This window comes from Leopardus geoffroyi, chromosome A2 (genome assembly GCF_018350155.1).
Source record: "Leopardus geoffroyi isolate Oge1 chromosome A2, O.geoffroyi_Oge1_pat1.0, whole genome shotgun sequence".
Lineage (NCBI taxonomy): Eukaryota > Metazoa > Chordata > Mammalia > Carnivora > Felidae > Leopardus > Leopardus geoffroyi.
In genome coordinates, this window is record NC_059331.1 from 157,654,620 (window position 1) to 157,673,585 (window position 18,966).

Below are 18,966 nucleotides of genomic sequence, written 5' to 3' on the forward strand. Positions count from 1 at the left end.
GGTCATCAGCTATGGGTGTGGATGGGGAAGAAGTTGAAGAGACGGAAGATCTAGAAGTCTTTCAAAAGAGTGGGAAGTGAACGGGCAAGAGAAATTGCTGTGCTTACCGGGAAGTAGAATTACTGAGTGGCACCTAAAGGCTTGTCATGAACTTCAAAATGAGACTGGTCAGAAGGGCTGTGTGCTTCCCTCCAGCCCCCCTGAGCTGCCCGGCTGCAGGGGTGTGTTTGGTAGAGCTGAGTGGAAGCCAGGTGTGGGTTTTGCCCAGTGAGTACCACAAAGTGAGAGGGAGGGACAAGGGAGTTGAGGGCAGGTGCAAGGGACTAGCTCTCATGATTGCCCAAGGCTTGCTTTTATTTATTTATTTATTTATTTATTTATTTATTTATTTATTTATTTTAATGTTTATTTTTGAGACACAGAGAGAGATAGAGCGTGAGCAGGAGGGGCAGAGAGAGAGAGAGAGAGCCCGAAGAATCCGAAGCAGGCCCCAGGCTCTGAGCTGTGAGCACAGAGCCCGATGTGGGGCTCGAACTCACAAGCCATGAGATCATGACCTGAGCTGAAGTCAGATGCTTAACTGACTGAAGCACCCAGGTGCCCCCCCAAGGCTTTTGAACTGGGTAGGGAGGCAAGGGATACAGGAGTACTGATGCATAGAGGCACTTGTACCCCATTGTTTATAGCAGCACTCTCAACAATAGCTAAATTATGGAAAGAGCCTAAATGTCCATCAACTGACGAATGGATAAAGAAATTCTGGTTTATATACACAATGGAGTACTACATGGCGATGAGAAAGAATGAAATACGGCCTTTTATAGCAACGTGGATGGAAGTGGAGAGTGTGATGCTAAGTGAAATAAGTCATACAGAGAAGGACAGATTCCATATGTTTTCACTCCTATGTGGATCCTGAGAAACTTAACAGAAGACCATGGGGGAGGGGAAGGAAAAAAAAATGGTTAGAGAGGGAGGGAGCCAAAACATAGGAGACTCCTAAAAACTGAGAACAAACTGAGGGTTTATGGGGGGTGGGAGGGAGGAGTGGGTGGGTGATGGGTATTGAGGGTACCTGTTGGGATGAGCACTGGGTGTTGCATGGAAACCAACTTGACAATAAATTTCATATTAAAAAAAAATCAACTGGGTAGGGAGGGCACGATGCAGGGGGAGGTAAAGAGAAAAGCTGACATAAACTGTCGTTCCCGGTGGGTCCAAGGATTGTCAAGGTAAAAGAAGGGAGTAAACTGGAAAGATAGAAGGAGCTGGTGGGAGAAAGGGTTGCTTTAAGCAGTTATTGCAAAGGGCTGCCACATGGTTTTCTAGAGCTGGGTTGTCCCCTGCATAGTCAGGAGTCATTAGTGACCTGTGGCCACTGAGCACTGAAATGGGCCTCATCCGAGTCCAGATGTGCTGTAAGGATAAAATGCATGCCAAATCCCCAAGACTTAGTAACAAAACAATAAAAAAGAGTATAAAATATTTTATTAATAATTTTTAAAATATTGATTACATGTTGAAATGATAATCTTTGGATATGCTACATTAAATCTGTTATTGAAATTACTGTCACCTGTTCCTTCTTTTCTTTCTCTCTCCTTCCTTCCTTCCTTCCTCCCTTCCTTCCTTCCTTCCTTCCTTCCTTCCTTCCTTCCTTCCTTCCTTCCTTCCTTCCTTCTTTTTTAATACTGCTGCCCAGGCTGTACCTTCAGAGATTCTGCTTGAATGTGTCTGGGGTGAGACCTGAGCATCATACTTTTTGTTTTTTTAACATTTATTTATTTTTGAGAGACAGAGACAGAGTGCAACCAGGGGAGGGGCAGAGAGAGAGGGAGGCACAGAATCTGAAGCAGGCTCCAGGCTCTGAGCTGTCAGCACAGAGCCTGACGCGGGGCTCAAACTCACAAACCGTGAGATCATCACCTGAGCCGAAATCAGATGCTCAACCTACTGAGCCACCCAGGCGCCCCAGTTTCTTTTTAAATTTTTAAAAAATATTTAGTTATTTTTGAGAGAGAGTGAACGAGCAAGAGCACAAGCAGGAGAGAGGGAGACAGGGGATCCAAAGCAGGCTCTGTGCTGACAGAGCCCAATGGAGGGTTTGAACTCAGAAACCTTGAGGTCATGACCGGAGCTGACGTCGGATGCTTAACTGACTGAGCCACACAGGCGCTCTTTTCTTTTCTTTTTTTTTTTTTTTAATGTTTTTATTTATTTCTGAGACAGAGACAGAGCATGAGCAGGGAAGGGGCAGAAAGAGAAGGAGGCACAGAATCTGAAGCAGACTCCAGGCTCTGAGCTGTCAGCACAGAGCCCGACGCGGGGCTCGAACTCACAGACTGCGAGATCATGACCTGAGCCAAAGTCAGATGCTCAACCGACTGAGCCACCCAGGCGCCCCTAGTTTCTTTTTAAATTAAATATATGGCTCACATCACATTTCTGTTGGTCAGTATTGGTTTAGGGTATTACCATGGGAATAGTGGTTAAGGCAGAGCAAAGAGAGAAGTTCATCTTTGTGATGTTGAAATGACCAAGACTTACTGGCAAAGTTGTTTTGGAGAAAGTGCCAGTGAGCTAGGACAGAACAGTGTTTGAGAAATGAGGATGAATGGCCCAGGGCAATAGCCGGCTGTGCCTCTCAGAGGGCAGTAGGTGGTGTAGTTTGATGACAGGATATTCAAAGCTGGGACTTTAGGGAGGAGGGAAGGAGAATAGTGTGGAAGTAGTAACGGGGATCAAAAGGGATATCCGTGCCACATCCAGGGCTCCTGGTAAGAAGTCCAGGGGGACACATTTTGCTGCCACCTGACAGGGCTGCAAAGGGAGGTGTGTCCTCAGAGGGGATCCAGGTTAGAGCAGGTGGGGAGAGTTGCGGGAAGAACAGGCACATTTGCTGGCAGGGTCTGTGAGTTCTGGTTTCGGGAGGTGGGCAGAGGGGCAAAATGTGGGGGGAGCTGGGCATCTGGGGCTTCCTGCCGTGACTGACATACGGGGTGAAGGGGCTTAAGCAACCAGAGCAAATGGAGGCCAGGTGCTGAGTGTAGGAAGGGCAGGGGAGGAGGGGGTCTTTCTTCACTCCTATTGGAGGGGCGGAGGGGGCCGGGGGTGGGGCTTCCTTCCTCGGAAAGCGCGCCTCCCTGTCCCCCTGCCCCACAAATGCTGTAATGCATCAAAACCCAGCCTAGGCCCTCTCAACTACTCGCTAGGTGGTTTTTTTCAGCCAGTAACAGCTTCAGATTACTACTTGGAGGCAGACGACTTGTAAACGTGGGTACTCAGAGTTCTCTGCTCTCTGCTCCCGGTCGGGATGACCCACTGACCACCGTACCCCCTCTCATTCTTGGCAAGTCCAAAGCAAAGCACACAGCCTCACTCTCAGACCTGCACCTCACAGCCTTGAGCACCACACTCTGGGTAGGTACCAGCCAGAAGCTGGGCTGGGTCCATGACTCTTTCTCCTCAACACCCGCCCTGCCCCGCCCCCCTCCCCCCCCCCCCAATCAAATGCAAACCATCCCTAGGTTCTGCGGATGATTTCATGCCTGAACAGCCCTCAGTCTGTCCACTTTCATCCGTCTCCACAAGCCTCTTCCTCGTGCATGAGTCTGTCCACATCTGTGCTCTTGTGTTATTCTCCACATTGCCCCTACAGTGAGATTTTCAACATTCCCACCTTTTCATGCATTCTTTTCAACCTGAAACCCTGCAGTGGCTCCCCACTGCTCTCAGGACAAAATATGGTCTGCATTTCTGCACCCCCTCACCCCCCCCAATCTTCCCAACCCCCCCTCACCTCCAGCTCTCCCAGGTCACCCTCTGCCTCACCCTCAGTGGTCCCCCACGCCCGCCCTCCTTCTGCTCACATGGCCAATAGCCATCAAGGGCTTTGCACTTGCTACTACCTCTGCACGGAATGCCTTCTCCCTCCGCTTCACCTCATTAACTCCTACTTCTCTTTCAGATCTCAGCTTGGCCATCCCTTTCTTAAGCTCCCCCACCAGATCACATCTCCTTTGGGCATCACATATCTTTCCCTTTACCTGCAGTTTTGCATTTATGGTTATTTGATGGGTATTTATCTCCCCTAGTAGAGTACCCAAGGACGTGGCCCCTTCATAAGGGCTGGCATCATGTCTGTTACTGCTCAGTATTATATCCCCAGCACCTAACAAAGTCCTGCACATAGTAGCTACTCAATAAATGTTTGTTAAATGGATGAATGAATGATTCAACATGATTCAAAAGGCCTTAAACACAGGGCCTTTCTGATCTAGTATGAGATTTCCACGGCTCTGAACTCAGCCGTAGTCAGTAAGTGTGTTCATCGCCCTGGGTTGGTGGCAGGCACTGGCTAGGCCTCCTACGCCCTGCTGCCACAGAGCATACGGATGCCTTTGCTGGAATTGGCTAGATTGCTTGTAGCCTAGGCGAGTCCTCTGGTAGCATCTCACACTTGGGTACGAAGACTTGTCTCTCGGCTAGCTCCAGCAGGTGGAGAGGTCTCCACAGGAAGACCTCAGGGTTCTGGGCGGATCCCCTCTTTCCGAGACTGAGTGTCCATCTGCCGTGTTCAGCGTGGCTCTGGATGGGCAGGTAAATAGCGACAAGCCCAGCGGGAGAAGGCGCCCCAGGAAGCGCCAGCACGCTCTGTGGCTTTGCTCCGGAGCTCAGAGCTCGTGCTCCCTTTGTCGGTGTGGCCTGGTACGGTTTTTCATATTAGGCCCATCTTATTAAAGGGGGTGGGGGTGGTGGGAACCACCAGAGAAACATCATGCTTCTTGTCTGGAGCAGCTAGGTTTTCTCTCTATAGTTCACCCCCCTGGCCCCTGAAATGTTTACTCCCTACAGTCACTTAATTTGCAAGGTACAGTGACGAAGGCTCAATCTTCGAGGCCAGACTGTCTCCAATTTTGGTTTTCCTGGGTTCAGGGAGAAGCAAGGCAGCAGACGCTCCACTAGGAGCTGCCTTGGTGCCAGCAACCCACCTGTGCTGCTGTTGGAGCCCTGGGTCTCCTTTCCTGTCTGCCCTTCCCAGTTCTCTCGGCTGCTGACTCCTCGCCATCTGACCATCTGCTTACTCTGCCCCCACAACCACCGTGCATTTCTGCCTTGCTGATGCTCGCTGTGCTGTTGGGGGCCCATCTGGCTTAGACCTTGGGATGTACGGAGCCCTGCCTCCCTCCTGCTCCTCTGACCTCTGCTCCCTGGATGCCCTCTGCAGGCTCTGCTCGCTGCTGCTTTGGACCTGGCAGGATGAGGCTTAAGGGGCGCCAGGGTGGCTCAGTCGGTTAAGCATCTCACTTTGGCTCAGGTCATGATCTCATGGTTTGTGAGTTTGAGCCCTGCCTCAGGTTCCGTGCTGACAGTAAGGATAGAGCATGCTTGGGATTCTGTCTCCCACTCTCTGCCCCTCCCCTACTTGATCTCTCTCTCTCTCTCTCTCAAAAATAAATAAATAGGGGCGCCTGGGTGGCTCGGTTGGTTAAGCATCCGACTTTGGCTCAGGCCATGATCTCACGGCTCCTGAGGTCGAGCCCCATGTCAGACTCTGTGCTGACAACTCAGAGCCTGGAGTCTGCTTCAGATTCTGTGTCTCCCTCTCTCTCTGCCCCTCCCCTGCTCACGTTCTGTCTCTGCCTTTCTCAAAAATAAACATTAAAAAATATTTTTAAAAAACACTTAAGAGCTGGATGCTTAACCTCCTGGAAATGTTCTATTATACAAAAGTATGCTTACATATGAAATACATATAATTTCATATATAATCTCCAGAAGAATGTAGATGTAGTGTGTGTGTGTGTGTGTGTGTGTGTGTGTGTGTGTGAGTGTTACATATACAAAACGTGTATATACACACATGCAGATGGACAGACAGCTAGGATTTGATGGCACCATGTGATGGAAAAGAAAACAGTGGCCCCAGTACTTAAGGTGAAGAATGGAGTTGGCGGCTGGCCTGCAGAGGGTGTTTGATGCACCAGACTGGGGCTCTTAAAGGGAAGAAATGATAGATGCAAGGGTGTAAGTGGAGGGCAGGAGTGTCTTCAGATAATAAAGTATTTGCATTGCAACTTTTTTTTTGAGTTTTGAAAGTCAACAAAATCCAACATCCAGTTGGCTTCAACTTCCTTAACTGAAAAATGGGATAATAATGTACATTCCTCATGGGTTTATTGTGAGGATAAAATGGGGTGATATGTTTAACACTTATTTATTATTGAGAGACAGAGAGAGACAGAGCATGAGCAGGGGAGGGGCAGAGAGAGAGGGAGACACAGAATGTGAAGCAGGCTTCAGGCTCTGAGCTGTCAGCACAGAGCCCGACTGGGGCTTGAACTCACAAACTGTGAGATCATGACCTGAGCCAAAGTCGGACGCTTAACCCACTGAGCCACCCAGGCGCCCCAGGGATGATATGTTTAAAGTGCTTAGTTTTGTGCCTAGCTCCACATACTGAGTTTTATCCAAGTGAGCTATTATTATTGGTGGTGGTTGTTATGGTGGTTGTGTCCCTGCTGCTGCCACAGTGCCCAGCCCCACGCCAGGCACGCTGTTGACCCTCTGTCCATCTGCGGCCAGCATCCGGAAAGAACCTCATGATAGCATCCCTTGTTTGACTGCTTCTAACTTCTTGGTTTATGTTGTGTGCCCTTGAAGCAAATTTTCTGAGACCTGGTGAATATAAATCCTTGGAGGTGTGTAGAGATGTTTTAGGTAGCAAAGGTCCCTGTCTATTTTCTCACCTCCTCTCTCTTGCCTGGCCCCAAGCAGTTGGAAATGATCGGGTGGGAACATCTACTTACTTGCTACACTTTACACATATATGCTACCTGAAAAAGCCAATTAGAATTGCTTACTTAAGAAAATCCCTAAGGGGCGCCTGGGTGGCTCACTCAGTTAAGCCCCCAGCTTCAGCTCCGGTCATGATCTTGCAGTTTGTGAGTTTGAGCCCACTTTGGCTCTCTGCTGTCAGCACAGAGCCCAGTTCAGATTCTCTGTCTCCCTCTCTGTCCCTTCCTGCTGTGCTCTCTCTCAAAATAAATAAATAAAAATTTAAAAGAGTCATTAGGGCTTCTCCTGTTCATTGTGTGCATTTTGATAGCATCGACCCTGCAGTTACGCTTGAGACATCCTGGCCTAGTGAATGTGTCCTTCTGGGATGCTCTGAAGTGTTTCTACTTGTATTTAGAAAAGCTGGCTTAAAACTCGTAGGTTTAATGTTCTGCATCCCAAATGCTATTAGTTGTCAGTAAAACTAAGCCTGCCTACGCACTCTTCTATTCTTGATATATAAATAGGTTCAGCTGCCTAACAATTAAACGTACTATATTTTGCACATGCACATTCCTCAAGGAGACATTTAGAGGGTAGATGGCTTTTACTTTTGCGATGCTATCTGGAAACCATCTTCCTAACTTTCTTCCCCAAGTGGGTATATGGTTGACCCTTGAACAACCTGGAGGTTAGGGGCCCCGACCCCTGTGCAGTCAAAAATCTGCCTATAACTTTTGACTTCCCCAGACTTTATTAATAGATTATCGTTGTCTGGAAGCCTTACCAGTAACATACACAGCCCATTAACACATATTTGGTATGCTATATGTATTATATACTGTATTCTTACAACAAAGTAAGCTAGACAAAAGAAAATGTTCATTTAATCTTAAGGAAGAGAAAAATACATTTACAGTACTGTATTTCTAAAAAAAAAAAAAAAAAAAAAAGCATATAAATAGACCTGCATAGTTCAAACCAATGCTGAAGGGTCAACTCTATTTTGAAGGGTTGGCAATGAGACTTTTGGTCTGTAAAGCCCAAGACACAATCTCCAACATGCACAGGAAATCCAGTATCAAATTTCTAGCTGATGTTCATAGGGACAGGCCCAGGACCAGCTCCTACCTGTCAGAAAAGGTCTGCACTGCATGCTTAATATCATACACGGCCACACATGCTTGTGGCTGTGAGAAATGCCGGTGACAAAGACAGTAAGATGCCAGAGAAAAGAAAAGATCAGTGGGGTCTGAGAAGATGAAATTGTAGTCTTAGGTAGAATTAGTCATTTAATAAAGTTGAAGGAAGGAGCAGGGCTTTGCATATACCAAGGCCCCCGAGAGGTCTGCCTGCCAACCCTGAAGGGGAAACCAGCCTTCGATGAACCCGTCAGAATTTCCCTTCTGGGCAGAACTGGGACTTGAATAATAACACCAAGCATTATATGGTACTTTCAGATAAAAAGTTTTATTTATTTTTCCATACGATGCAATAAGGGAGGTGGACTAAATATCACCACTCTTTTACATAGAAAATGAAGCAGAGAATGAAGACACTTTTCACTTATTTTGGGCACTCAGGCTGGGTCTCTGAACCCTGACCTCACTCTGCTCTCTTGAATCCAGGGTTGCTTTATCTGACACCAGGGTGTAGGGGAATATGAAGTCTCACATTACAGCCCTCAAGATACCCAGCTCTAGTCTAGACCCTGCAGCTTACCGGGTCTGACCTGGCCCCATCTCCTAAGCTCCCTGCCTGTTTTCTCATGGTAAATGTGAGGACTGCGTCTGGCTGGTTTCTAGAGCATAGCCTAGAGGCTCGCTGACAGCAGGGGATAGCTCATTTGTAGGGCCCAGAACTGGAGATAAATACTGAGTATGGTGTGCCCGAGGGCACTGACTGCCTTAGATGGCAGAGAAGGCTGGCAGCACAGCAAGAGAGAAAAGGAAGCACCCGCGGGTAGATATAGTGGCCTTACAGGCTGAAATGTCATAGGTCTCCATACTTTGCAGGTAGCGAGTGTGTTGGAATTCAAGCGGCAATTTGGTAAATTTCCACGTTCAATTAAAGGGAAAAAGAGCCTAGGTCTTTCCCTTTGGCATAGCCAGGGGCACAGAGTCCAGGGCGGAGGAATCCGGTCGGACCAGTGGGGGGCTCCACCGAACGCAGGCTCCGTTTGCCCCGGGGCTGCCCCGCCGCGCAAAGATTCTCAGATGGGCGGGTCACGGTGGGCGCAGACGTACGGTCCGCGTCCGTCCGCCGGATACCCCCCAGCCCCAAGTCCGCCGGATACCCCCCAGCCCCAAGTCCGCCGGCCGCCCTCGCCTCCACCCCGCCCCCCACCTCCGTTCCGGGTCTCTCCCTCCCATGAAGCTTAACTGATCTGCAGGCGGGGGCGCGGGTGATGGGAATTCCTAGAAGCCTTAGGCGGCTGCCCAGGATTTAAAGTTAGGATCCTCCGAGGACCCAGGAGGTTGGCGCTCACACCCCGCCTCCAGGTCACAGAAAGGCCCGGGGGGCGTGGGCAGAGAGAACCCCCACTCACCACCCCCGTCCACCCCGGATCCCGTTTCCACCCAGTCCTGCCAGTCCGGGCTGAGCCGGAGGGGACCGGGGTCGAGTCTGGGCGCGGGGGGGGGGGGGGGGGGGGGGGGAGAGGGGGAGGGAGGAGCCCCGGGAGGGGGCGGGGGCAGGTAGCAGCAAGGCCGGGAGAGGAAGGGGCTGGGCCGCGGAGGAGGCGCAGTGGGGCTGCTTCACCGCCTCTGGGGCACCCGTCGGACCTCCGCCGGCTCCGCCGGGAGTGGGGATAGTGAGTCAGATCTCGGGCACCCGCGGGTCGGGCGGGTAGCGGGGTGGGGGTGGGGGGGCGAGTCAGGAAATGACATCAGAGGCCTGTGCCTGGGGAGGGGAGGCCTGAGCCGGGCCGGGGCGGCGGGGGCGGCAGAGCGGGGGCGGGAGGACTTCGGCTGAGCCTCCGGCCTCAGGGCAAGAGCCGGGCCCCTTCCTGGGGGAGTTTCCTGCCGGGTCCGCCCTCCCCGCCTCTCCCCGCCCCCTCTCCGGGCCGCTCCTTGTATGGTCTGAGCGCCTCTCTCTCCCCGCCCCCTCCTTCCCTCCCTCTTCCCTGCGTCCCTCCCCGCCAGGCTGGAGGCTGCTCGGGACCCGGACGCAGAGTCCGCGGACCCGGCTGCGAGGCGGCCACCCGAGACGCGGCGCGCACGCTCCGGCCCGCGGTGAGGCGCGGGGAGCCGCCCGGCGGACGCGCACGGGGAAGGGCGGGGGCGCGGGCGCCGCGCGCGGGGGGCGGGGTGGGGGGAGCCGGGCCGGCGAGGGGTCGTCTGCCCGGGTCGCGCGCCGCGTAACCTGGCCGCCCGCCCCCAGCAGCCCGGCCCGGCCATGGCGGCCCCCCGCCCGCCTCCCGCGATCTCCGTGTCGGTCTCCGCTCCGGCTTTTTACGCCCCGCAGAAGAAGTTCGGCCCAGTGGTGGCCCCAAAGCCCAAAGTGAATCCTTTCCGGCCCGGGGATAGCGAGCCTCCCCCTGTCGCCGGGGCCCAGCGCGCGCAGATGGGCCGGGTGGGCGAGATCCCCCCGCCGCCCGCGGAAGGTATGCGGCTGGGCTTGGGGGCTGGACCCCGGCGGGCGCCGGGCCGGGGACAGCGGTGTCGGGAGTTTGGGGGTGTCTGGAAAGGTTGCGGCGAAGGGGGCTGGGCGCAGCTAGCCTGTCCCGAGCAGATGTTCTTACCTCATCGCGGAGCTCATGGCTGGGAGCCAGGGCTCCTGGGACCGTTCCAAGTCCCCCGCCTGGGGGGTGGGAGGCGGGAATGTGGGGCACGAATCTTCCCCTCTGGGTCCGTTTTCCCAAGTGTAACGGGAGCTGCATCACTCCTGGGTCGAGCCCCCGCCTTTACTGACCCCGTGCTCCCAGGGCGTCCTGCGTCTTCCTTTGCTTCCCACACGCTCTCCGGCGAGGGGGGGGCGGGGGGGGGGCGAGAGGTCTTGGGTTAGGAGTTAGAGCTATGGAAGGAGGGTAACTTGGGGAAGGGGTAGTGGGGGCCCCGCTGACTGTCCTCTCTCCTGTCTTCTCTGGTCTTCCTACCTCAGACTTTCCCCCGCCACCCCCTCCCATCCTTGGGGATGGCGACGACTCGGAGGGCGCTCTGGGAGGTGCCTTCCCACCTCCCCCTCCCCCTATCGAGGAACCGTTTCCCCCTGCGCCTCTGGAGGAGGAGATCTTCCCTTCCCCACCGCCTCCACTGGAGGAGGAGGGAGGGCCTGAGGCCGCCATACCTCCCCCCCCACAGGTATGGAAGCTTGGGAAGGGCGGCTACACTGGGACACCCCCAAAGGGAGCAGAGGAGAGTCCTTATCTCTGATCTTCCCTGCATCTCTGGCTTGACTGGGGTGGTGTGGGAACGAAGACCTGGGATGGGTGCTCAGACCCCGGACTCTCCAGCCCAGGGAGAAGGTGAGCAGTATTGATTTGGAGATCGACTCTCTGTCCTCACTGCTGGATGACATGACCAGGAATGATCCCTTCAAAGCCCGGGTAAGGGACTGGAGAGGGGGAAGGTGGGGGGAGGGGAGGAGGAGGGCAGGCCTGCTCCTCTAACTGAGCTGCTCTCCTCTCCCGCTACCTGTGCAGGTGTCATCTGGATATGTACCCCCACCAGTCGCTACTCCATACATTCCCAAGTCCAATACTAAGCCTGCAACTGGGGGCACAGCACCCCTGCCTCCTTGGAAGTCCCCTTCTAGCTCCCAGCCTCTGCCCCAGGCTCAGGCTCAGCCTCTGAGCCAGACCCAGTTCCACGTGCAGCCCCAGGTCAAGCCTCAGGTCCAGCTTCACGTGCAGCCCCAGCCCCAGCCCCAGGCCCAGGCCCAGCCCCAGCCTGTGCCTTTCGCGAACACCCAGCCTCGAGGACCCCCAGCCCCATCTCCGGCCCCAAAGTTTTCTCCAGTGGCTTCCAAGTTTACTCCTGTGGCTTCCAAGTTCAGCCCTGGAGCCCCAGGTGGACCTGGGTCACAGCCTAATCAGAAGTTGGGGTCCCCTGAAGCTCCCTCTTCCAGTAGCACAGGCTCTCCTCAGTCCCCCAGCTTCACCTATGCTCAGCAGAAGGAGAAGCCCCGAGTGCAGGAGAAGCAGCATCCAGTGGCCCCACCAGCGCAAAGCCAAAATCAGGTGAGGGAGGGTGGGGAGGCCAGGCTGAGACCAGGGGACCAGAGAATGAGGGTGAAGGTGGTCCCAGTGAGGTGGGTGGCGTGGTGGGATAGGAGTTTTGAGCCTCTGAAGTTGGCCAAGCGGGTCAGTAGTAAGAGAAAGCTCTTCTGAGGAGGGCCTGGCAGGGTCTGCGTCTGGGTGGGGCCTGACTGGGCTTTGGGGGAGCAGAATAGGCTGTGAATCAAGGGAAGGATTTGGTGGACCCTCCCTTGCACCCTGCCCCCTAGAATGTTAAAGGGAGTGATGAGATCATCACCAGTTTGACCTTGCTTCTTCCCCCTTCTTAGATTCTTGAGTACATCTCTCTGCTCCTCTGAGCCACCCTCACGGCCCCAGGGCCCATCTGGTGATAAGAGTCACAGGGGCAGTAAACACTGGCTGAGCCAGCATTTGCTGGGTGCCAGGCTCTGTGCTCTGTGCTCTGTGCTCTGGAGGGAAGAGATCTCAGAGGTTAAGTCTGAGGGAGTCAGATGGGCCTGGGATAGAATTCCCGGCTCACAAGACCCTAGGCAAGTTAGGTGAACTTTCAGCCTCAGTTTCCCCACCTTTACCATAACACCCCACACAACAGTTTTGTGAAGATTAAGTGAGCTCACTCGAAGTAGAAAGTGCTGGGGTCTGTATCTAGCTCTTGAATGCTCAAAATAGAAAAGTTATTCCTGTCTGACCATTTCTGCCTTCTGGTTGGGGGGATTGAGGTCTGAGTAGAAGGGCCTCTGAGGGTCGTCTAGTCCTACCAGCCATCAAGTTAACTGACGGCGTGGGTGTGTGTGTTTGTGTGCAGACACAGTGGAGGAAGAGATACTAAATGCCAGTGAGTTTTGCAGAACCTGGTATTTCAGAGCTCCGGACAGGCGTCAACATGGGGGCCTGTGGGTTAGGAAAGGTGTCATCGCACCTGTGTGCCTTGAAGGATGGTGGGACTTGAGGTTGGAGAAGAGCAGGAAGGGCATTTGGGCAGGAATAGCATGAGCAAGACTCAAGGGCATAAGCATGCCAGGGTGTTTGGAGAACACACAGTAGTCGGTTCCTGTGGGAGTATTGCAGAGCTGTACTGAAGGAGGGAGGGGTTGGCTGGAGGGAGGAGGAAATAATAAAATAGCACACCAAGGGAGCATGTCCGTCCTGGAGAGTCACGAATGGGTTCTGAGGAGTTGCATGGCCGGGCTGGAGGGCTGGCGACAGCCGACAGCCCAGCCATGCTTTTGGAAGCTTTGGGAAAAGTTTTTTGGCAGAGGTGCAGGCTGGAGCTAGGAGGTCAGCAAAGTGAGGGAGAGTTCATTCCTGGGCAACTGTAGTGTTATGAAAAATAAGGTCAAGATAGGAGAGCTGTTAAAAAGGAAGAGCCTCCAGGCTTGGTAGCTGATAAGCCTTTGGAAGAGGAGGGGTGTGTTGGGGAATGACAGTATTGCTGACCGAATAGAGAAGTCCAGAAGGGGAAATGGTTCGGACGGGAAGGGGAGGGGTCCAGCTGTCAGCCTGTTGAGCAACAGGTTCCAGGAGGGCTTGGCCTCAGCTGGGACTGTCATTCAGTTAGAAATGGAGGCCTGGGTGTCAGGTGGGGGCGGCAGACTCGAGGTGTGGGTGTACATGGTGTAGTGTGTGGTGCCCCAGGCGTGGCACGGGCTGCCGAGGGGCCCAGGGGATGCCGAGCAGGAGGAGCTGAGGGCCTGGGAGGAACCTCGGGTGATGCTCAGGTTGACCACGAGGGAGGGGGGCAGGCGGAAGAGGGGCTCCAGGCAAAGTGGGGTCTCGTTGGAAGAGAGTGTGATGGCTGAGGAGTTCTTCAGTGGTGCAGGCGAGGACTGAGCCCAGAGATTTGACTATTCAGAAGTCCTAGGTGGCTGTGGGGTGGCCTGTTGGTGCCCTGTGGTGGGGAGGGTGTGTGTGTGTGTGTATGTGTGTGTGTGTATGCGTGAGAGAGAAAGAGAGGGAGAAAAGCAGAGGGAAGAAGCTGATGAAAGAGGGGTTTATGATGCCTGAGAGCAGGGGCTGCTGCTAGGATGGAGTCCTGGAGGGAAACACGGGGTCACCCCCGCCCTCAGGCATTCCCAGAGAGCAAGGGCAGTGTGGCCACAGGGTTTTCTGGGAGAGGAGGGAGCTGGAGCTGGCTGGCTTCCGTCTTCTGGGTCACGTAGGAGGTGAGGTCATCGGTGAGTGGGGAGCGAGGGGAGGACGCAGTTGGGGGCTCGAGGAGATGGAAAGGTTTGGAACAGCTGCTGTGGGGAAGGCGACTGGGAATCCGCTGGAGCCAAATACCAGACAGCCGGGCTGAGGCTGGAGGGCGCAGAGGGCGCTGCAGTGTTTGGAGAACCCACTCTGTCTGCAGTGTTCAGGGAGCCCTCCACCTACTTCCTGCAGCTTGGAGTCAGAAGCAGGAAGCAGGCAGTGGCATGACCCAGGGTTGAGATGGAGCCAGATGAACAAGAGATGGTGGCTGAGGGTGGCCTTGTAGAAATGAATGGTTAAGGAGCAGACTGGGTGGGGAGGCGAGCCAGAAAGTTTCGATGCTTCCATGCGTAAGACGCAGGGGGTGGGCTGGGAAGCAGAGGAGCATTTCTGATCGGCTCATTCGGTAGGTGTGAATGGGGAAGGAGGGCGGAAGGTAATCATTGGGAGGTCAAGCCTAGGATCATGGCGTAAGATGAGCTTGACCAGTGAGTGGCAATTTCGAAGTGTTCCGTGGTGGAAGGTACCTGAGCTGGAAGCACGTTTGGAGCCACTGAGGTTGAAGAGCTAGAGGGCCGAGGGCCACGGGTGTTGAAGCTGTGGCAGGCAGAGAGGAAACGGTGGCTGGACTGAGTGTGTCTTGAAGGGTTGTGCATACCCGCGGGGAGCTGATGTCCGTGAATGGTTCCTACTTCCAGAGAGCGGGACAGGCATCTAAGTGGTACCAGAGAGCAAGGGCCCTTCCTCTGTCCCCAAGACGCCAGGAAGGGAAGATTGGGAGAGGGAGGGGTGGAACTCACATTGTGGAAGGGGCTTACAGGGGACGCTCTATGTGGAACACGCCTGGAGCTCTGGATGCACACGGGTGTGAGCACGATGGAGCCGGGGCCGAGGGGAAGGTGGCTGTGGGAGGAGGTAGCTCGGAGGCTTTGGGGTTCCAGTGTTACAGGAACCGAGGCATTATTGGCAGGCGGCAGGTAGGACATTCCATTCTGCAGGGGCCGCAGCCCTGGGAAACCAGCCCCATGTTTCTGTGGGAGCCTCGTGGAAGCACTGGTAGCCCCTGCGGCAGCTCCCCCTGGGACCGCTCGGGGTTCCTGGCAGTGCCCCCCACCCCAGTCCGCAGCTCTCCCAGGACCCTCTTAACAGAAAGGGGAGGCGGGTGGAGGGAATGGTCCTTCTCTGAGGCCTGCTGGGGAGGCCGCTTGGGGAGCTGTGGGCTGGGCTCCCAACGACAGCCCTGGGGGGTTTAACCTGTGATTCCCACCTGTGTTGTATCCGCACGCTGACAGGGGCCGCTCAGAGCAGGCGGGCCGGGTAGGTGTGTGTGCACACGGGTGCACACGCCATCACGTGCCGACCTCTTCCGTGGGGGGCCATGTCTGCGCATGCTCTGTGGAGTTGACGCGTGGCCGGGTGTGTTGGCTGCTTCGGTGACCTCAGCTGCTGTGTGTGTGGCCTCTGTCCGCTCAGTTGTTCTGGCCTGTCCGTGACTGCCCGGGGGTGGGTGGGCAAAGTGGGTGGAAGGTTCATCCCCTTCCCCTTATTTGCGTGGTGCTGGGGGTCAGGGAGGGAGAAGGAGGAGCTTTCAGAGTCCAATGTGAGCGTCTGGGAAATGCGCGGGGAGTCAGTCCTCGTTGGAAGAAAGTGGCCAAGCTGGCTGGGGAGAGTTCTTGGAGGAAGATGACTGTCGAGAGAGGATGAAGAGAGTGTTGGGGTTTCAGGTCCGCTCCTCTGGGGCCCCGGGACCTCTGACTCTGAAGGAGGTGGAGGAGCTGGAGCAGCTGACCCAGCAGCTGATGCAGGACATGGAGCACCCTCAGAGGCAGAATGTGGCTGTCAACGGTGAGCTCACGGCCTCCCCGCCGCTGCCCCGCAGGCTCCTGGGCTCCGCCCCCCGCTTCCAGAGCCTCCGATCCCTTGCCTCGCTCCTTCCTCCTATTGACTTCTGTTTTCTCTGGCCTCTCCAGAGTCCTGTGGCCGGTGTCATCAGCCCCTGGCACGCACGCAGCCTGCAGTTCGGGCTCTGGGGCAGTTGTTCCACATCACCTGCTTTACCTGCCACCAGTGTGAGCAGCAGCTGCAGGGACAGCAGTTCTACAGCCTGGAGGGGGCGCCCTACTGTGAGGGCTGCTATACCGTGAGTCAGGGCTGGGCCGAGGGGCATGCCGCCGCGGGGCTCAGTCAAGGGCCGGGTGGGGACTTGGGGCCGACGCACCTCGGCAGCTGCCTTTTGGGTGCCAGTTCCTTGCCGATGTCCTGCTGCTACCTCCTTAGGACACCCTGGAGAAGTGCAACACCTGCGGGCAGCCCATCACTGACCGCATGCTGAGGGCCACCGGCAAAGCCTACCACCCGCAGTGCTTCACCTGTGTGGTCTGCTCCTGCCCGCTGGAGGGCACCTCCTTCATTGTGGATCAGGCCAACCGGCCCCACTGTGTACCCGACTACCACAAGTGAGGACCCACCTCCTGTCTTCTGGGCTCTTCTCTGGCTGCCAGCCGCGGTCGTCTGGGAGCTGGGTTGCCTCCTGATTCTGAGACAGCCCCCAACCCCTGGCCTTCGTTTCTGGCCCCACATCCTGTGTGTAGACAGCAGAGACCAGTTCGTCTGGATTTAGCTGTCCAGTGGCCTCAGACCTTGGTAGCAAGTCTTGGCTGCTGGCAAGTGCCCTCTGGCCTTTGGCTCGCTGAGGCTTCTCGTGGGTGCGGTCTTGCGTTCAACAATGTGTGCTGGAATGACTTCATTTCACACAGGCTGGGTTCTAAAAGTTCTTTCGGAAATCAGCTTTTTGGAACTCTGGTTTTTCCCTAGAAACAGTGTTTACAAGGTGGCTACTTTCTGAGGCCAGTGGCAGAATCCCATAGCTCAAGGGCGTTGCAGGGAAGCTGCAGAATCCGATTCCCACCTCTGACGGTGTGTCTGAGGTGTGTGTTGTTAAGAATTCCACCTTAGGCGTCCAGAACTTCACATCCCTCCCTCCATACACCCCGGTGGTCTGGCAGAGAGACACCTGCGTGGCCGAAGGCTAGGGTCAAGGGTCCAGGGATGGGGGCTGGAGAAGGATGCCTCTGACTGCAGTGTGGATGACAGACGGAGTCAAGACCCAGTGGCAGAGGTTCCTGGAGTGGGTGAGGGGAAAGGTGGGAAACCCCCTTGACAAGGGCCAGATGAGGTGGCTCGTCTCAGGACTTTGTGTGGCGCAAAATGGGCTAAGTCTGCCCTGTTGCCACGCAACCGCCGTCTCTCTCTCTCCCCTGCACTTTCACGGGCAGCCCTGGGTACCCCTTGCCCCATGCTGACTCCTGACCCGCTCTCGGCCCCTCCAGGCAGTACGCCCCCAGGTGCTCGGTCTGCGAAGGGCCCATCATGCCTGAGCCTGGCCGCGAGGAGACCGTGCGAGTGGTCGCTCTGGATAAGAACTTCCACATGAAGTGCTACAAGTGTGAGGTTGGCCGGCCCCCAGGGCTGGGAGGTGGTGGGACACTGCTCGCTAACAGGTGGTTGGTGGGCAGTGCCAGCCTGGAGGTCGCAGTGGCAATTTTGAGAGGGCGCGGTGCCCATACCTGTCCCCACCCAGATGCTCCCGTCACTGCCCATGACGCGGGGAGGGGTTTCTGTGGGGCTTCACTGAGCTTCCGCTGTATTTCAGATAAACCAAGAAAGGGAGCGGCCAGTGGGAGGAAAGGGTGTGGGGCTTCGCTATTTTGGGGAGGGGGGATGTGCTTGGTGAGGCTAAAGGAGGAAGTGAGGGGAGTTGAGGCAGGTGGGAGAGGGCCCACATCTTTTATTGGGTGGAGGCCTTGGGAACAGCTCTTCCCACTGCTCGCCTTGGGCAGGAGAGGCCTAGGGGACAAGAGTGAAAATGGGCAGTAGAAGAAGTGAGGATAGGGCTTAGGGGTAGGTGTGACTGGGGACACAGGCAGTGACGCTGGGCATCAGCCAAGGCATGGAGCATTTGGTCTTCCTAATTTAAAGGTGGAGGTGTTGGGGGGGGGGGGGGGGGGGCGGTGCACCGGGGCCTTCCCAACGGCGGACTCTTCCTTCCTTCCAGGACTGCGGGAAGCCACTGTCCATTGAGGCGGATGACAACGGCTGCTTCCCCCTGGATGGCCACGTGCTCTGCCGGAAGTGCCACACTGCCAGAGCCCAGACCTGAGTGGGCACCGGCGAGTCCGTTCCTTCCCCATTAGCGGACCATCCACACTGAGACCACCCTGCCCTCCACCTGCCCTGCCCCCCTTCAGTTATCTTCTGATGTTCAGCCTCTCCTTCCACACCAGCCCCTGCCCCGTATCCCAGGTGTCCTGTGCAAAGCCCCGACATGGCCTAGGGCTGCAGCGTCCCAGCTCTGGGTTTCCAGTCCACCCCCGTCCTGCAGGGACCACCCCCCCCCCCAGGTGTGCCCCACCTGAGGGGGCACCAGGTTGAGCGCTGCTGCTTTCACTGCTGCACCGATGCCCTTGGCTGGTCCCCTAGCAGTCGTGCATTCTGCTTGCTGAGGGCCTGGAGACCCCCTGACTCGGGGAGGCTGGGCTGGGCTGGGCTGGGCTGGGCTGACTGGCCTGGACACCCCCACCCACCCCCATGCTGCCGGGTTGTGGCTACAGCTACAGATAAAAAAAAAAAAAACACCTGTTTTCCAGAATTCTCAGGAATCTTTCTTGTGTGTACAGCCCTCACGGGTGGGATGGAGGAGATACAGGGATAAAAAAGCCCGGGGTAAAGGTGAAAACTCCATTCCTGTTTATTTACAAAAATATATATGTATATGTATATATATTAAACCCTCCCCCAAGTCC

At 55.4% G+C, this 18,966-nt stretch overlaps 1 protein-coding gene across 2 annotated transcripts; it reads left to right on the forward strand.

Annotated features, from left to right (window-relative positions):
• The first annotated feature begins 9,470 nt into the window (after nucleotides 1-9,470).
• Nucleotides 9,471-18,965, forward strand: ZYX (zyxin). 2 transcript variants are annotated; one of them, XM_045495985.1, is made up of 11 exons: nucleotides 9,471-9,589; nucleotides 9,921-10,010; nucleotides 10,159-10,381; nucleotides 10,879-11,078; nucleotides 11,231-11,323; nucleotides 11,420-11,956; nucleotides 15,889-16,009; nucleotides 16,135-16,304; nucleotides 16,442-16,620; nucleotides 17,494-17,614; nucleotides 18,219-18,965. In XM_045495985.1, the coding sequence occupies exons 3-11, from the start codon at nucleotides 10,174-10,176 to the stop codon at nucleotides 18,321-18,323; spliced, it is 1,734 nt and encodes a 577-aa protein (XP_045351941.1). In that variant the 5' UTR covers nucleotides 9,471-9,589; nucleotides 9,921-10,010; nucleotides 10,159-10,173; the 3' UTR covers nucleotides 18,324-18,965. The 2 variants fall into 2 exon arrangements, with proteins under 2 accessions (XP_045351941.1, XP_045351940.1); XM_045495984.1 differs by having other exon boundaries at nucleotides 9,497-9,589; nucleotides 10,162-10,381.
• The last annotated feature ends 1 nt before the right edge of the window (nucleotide 18,966 follows it).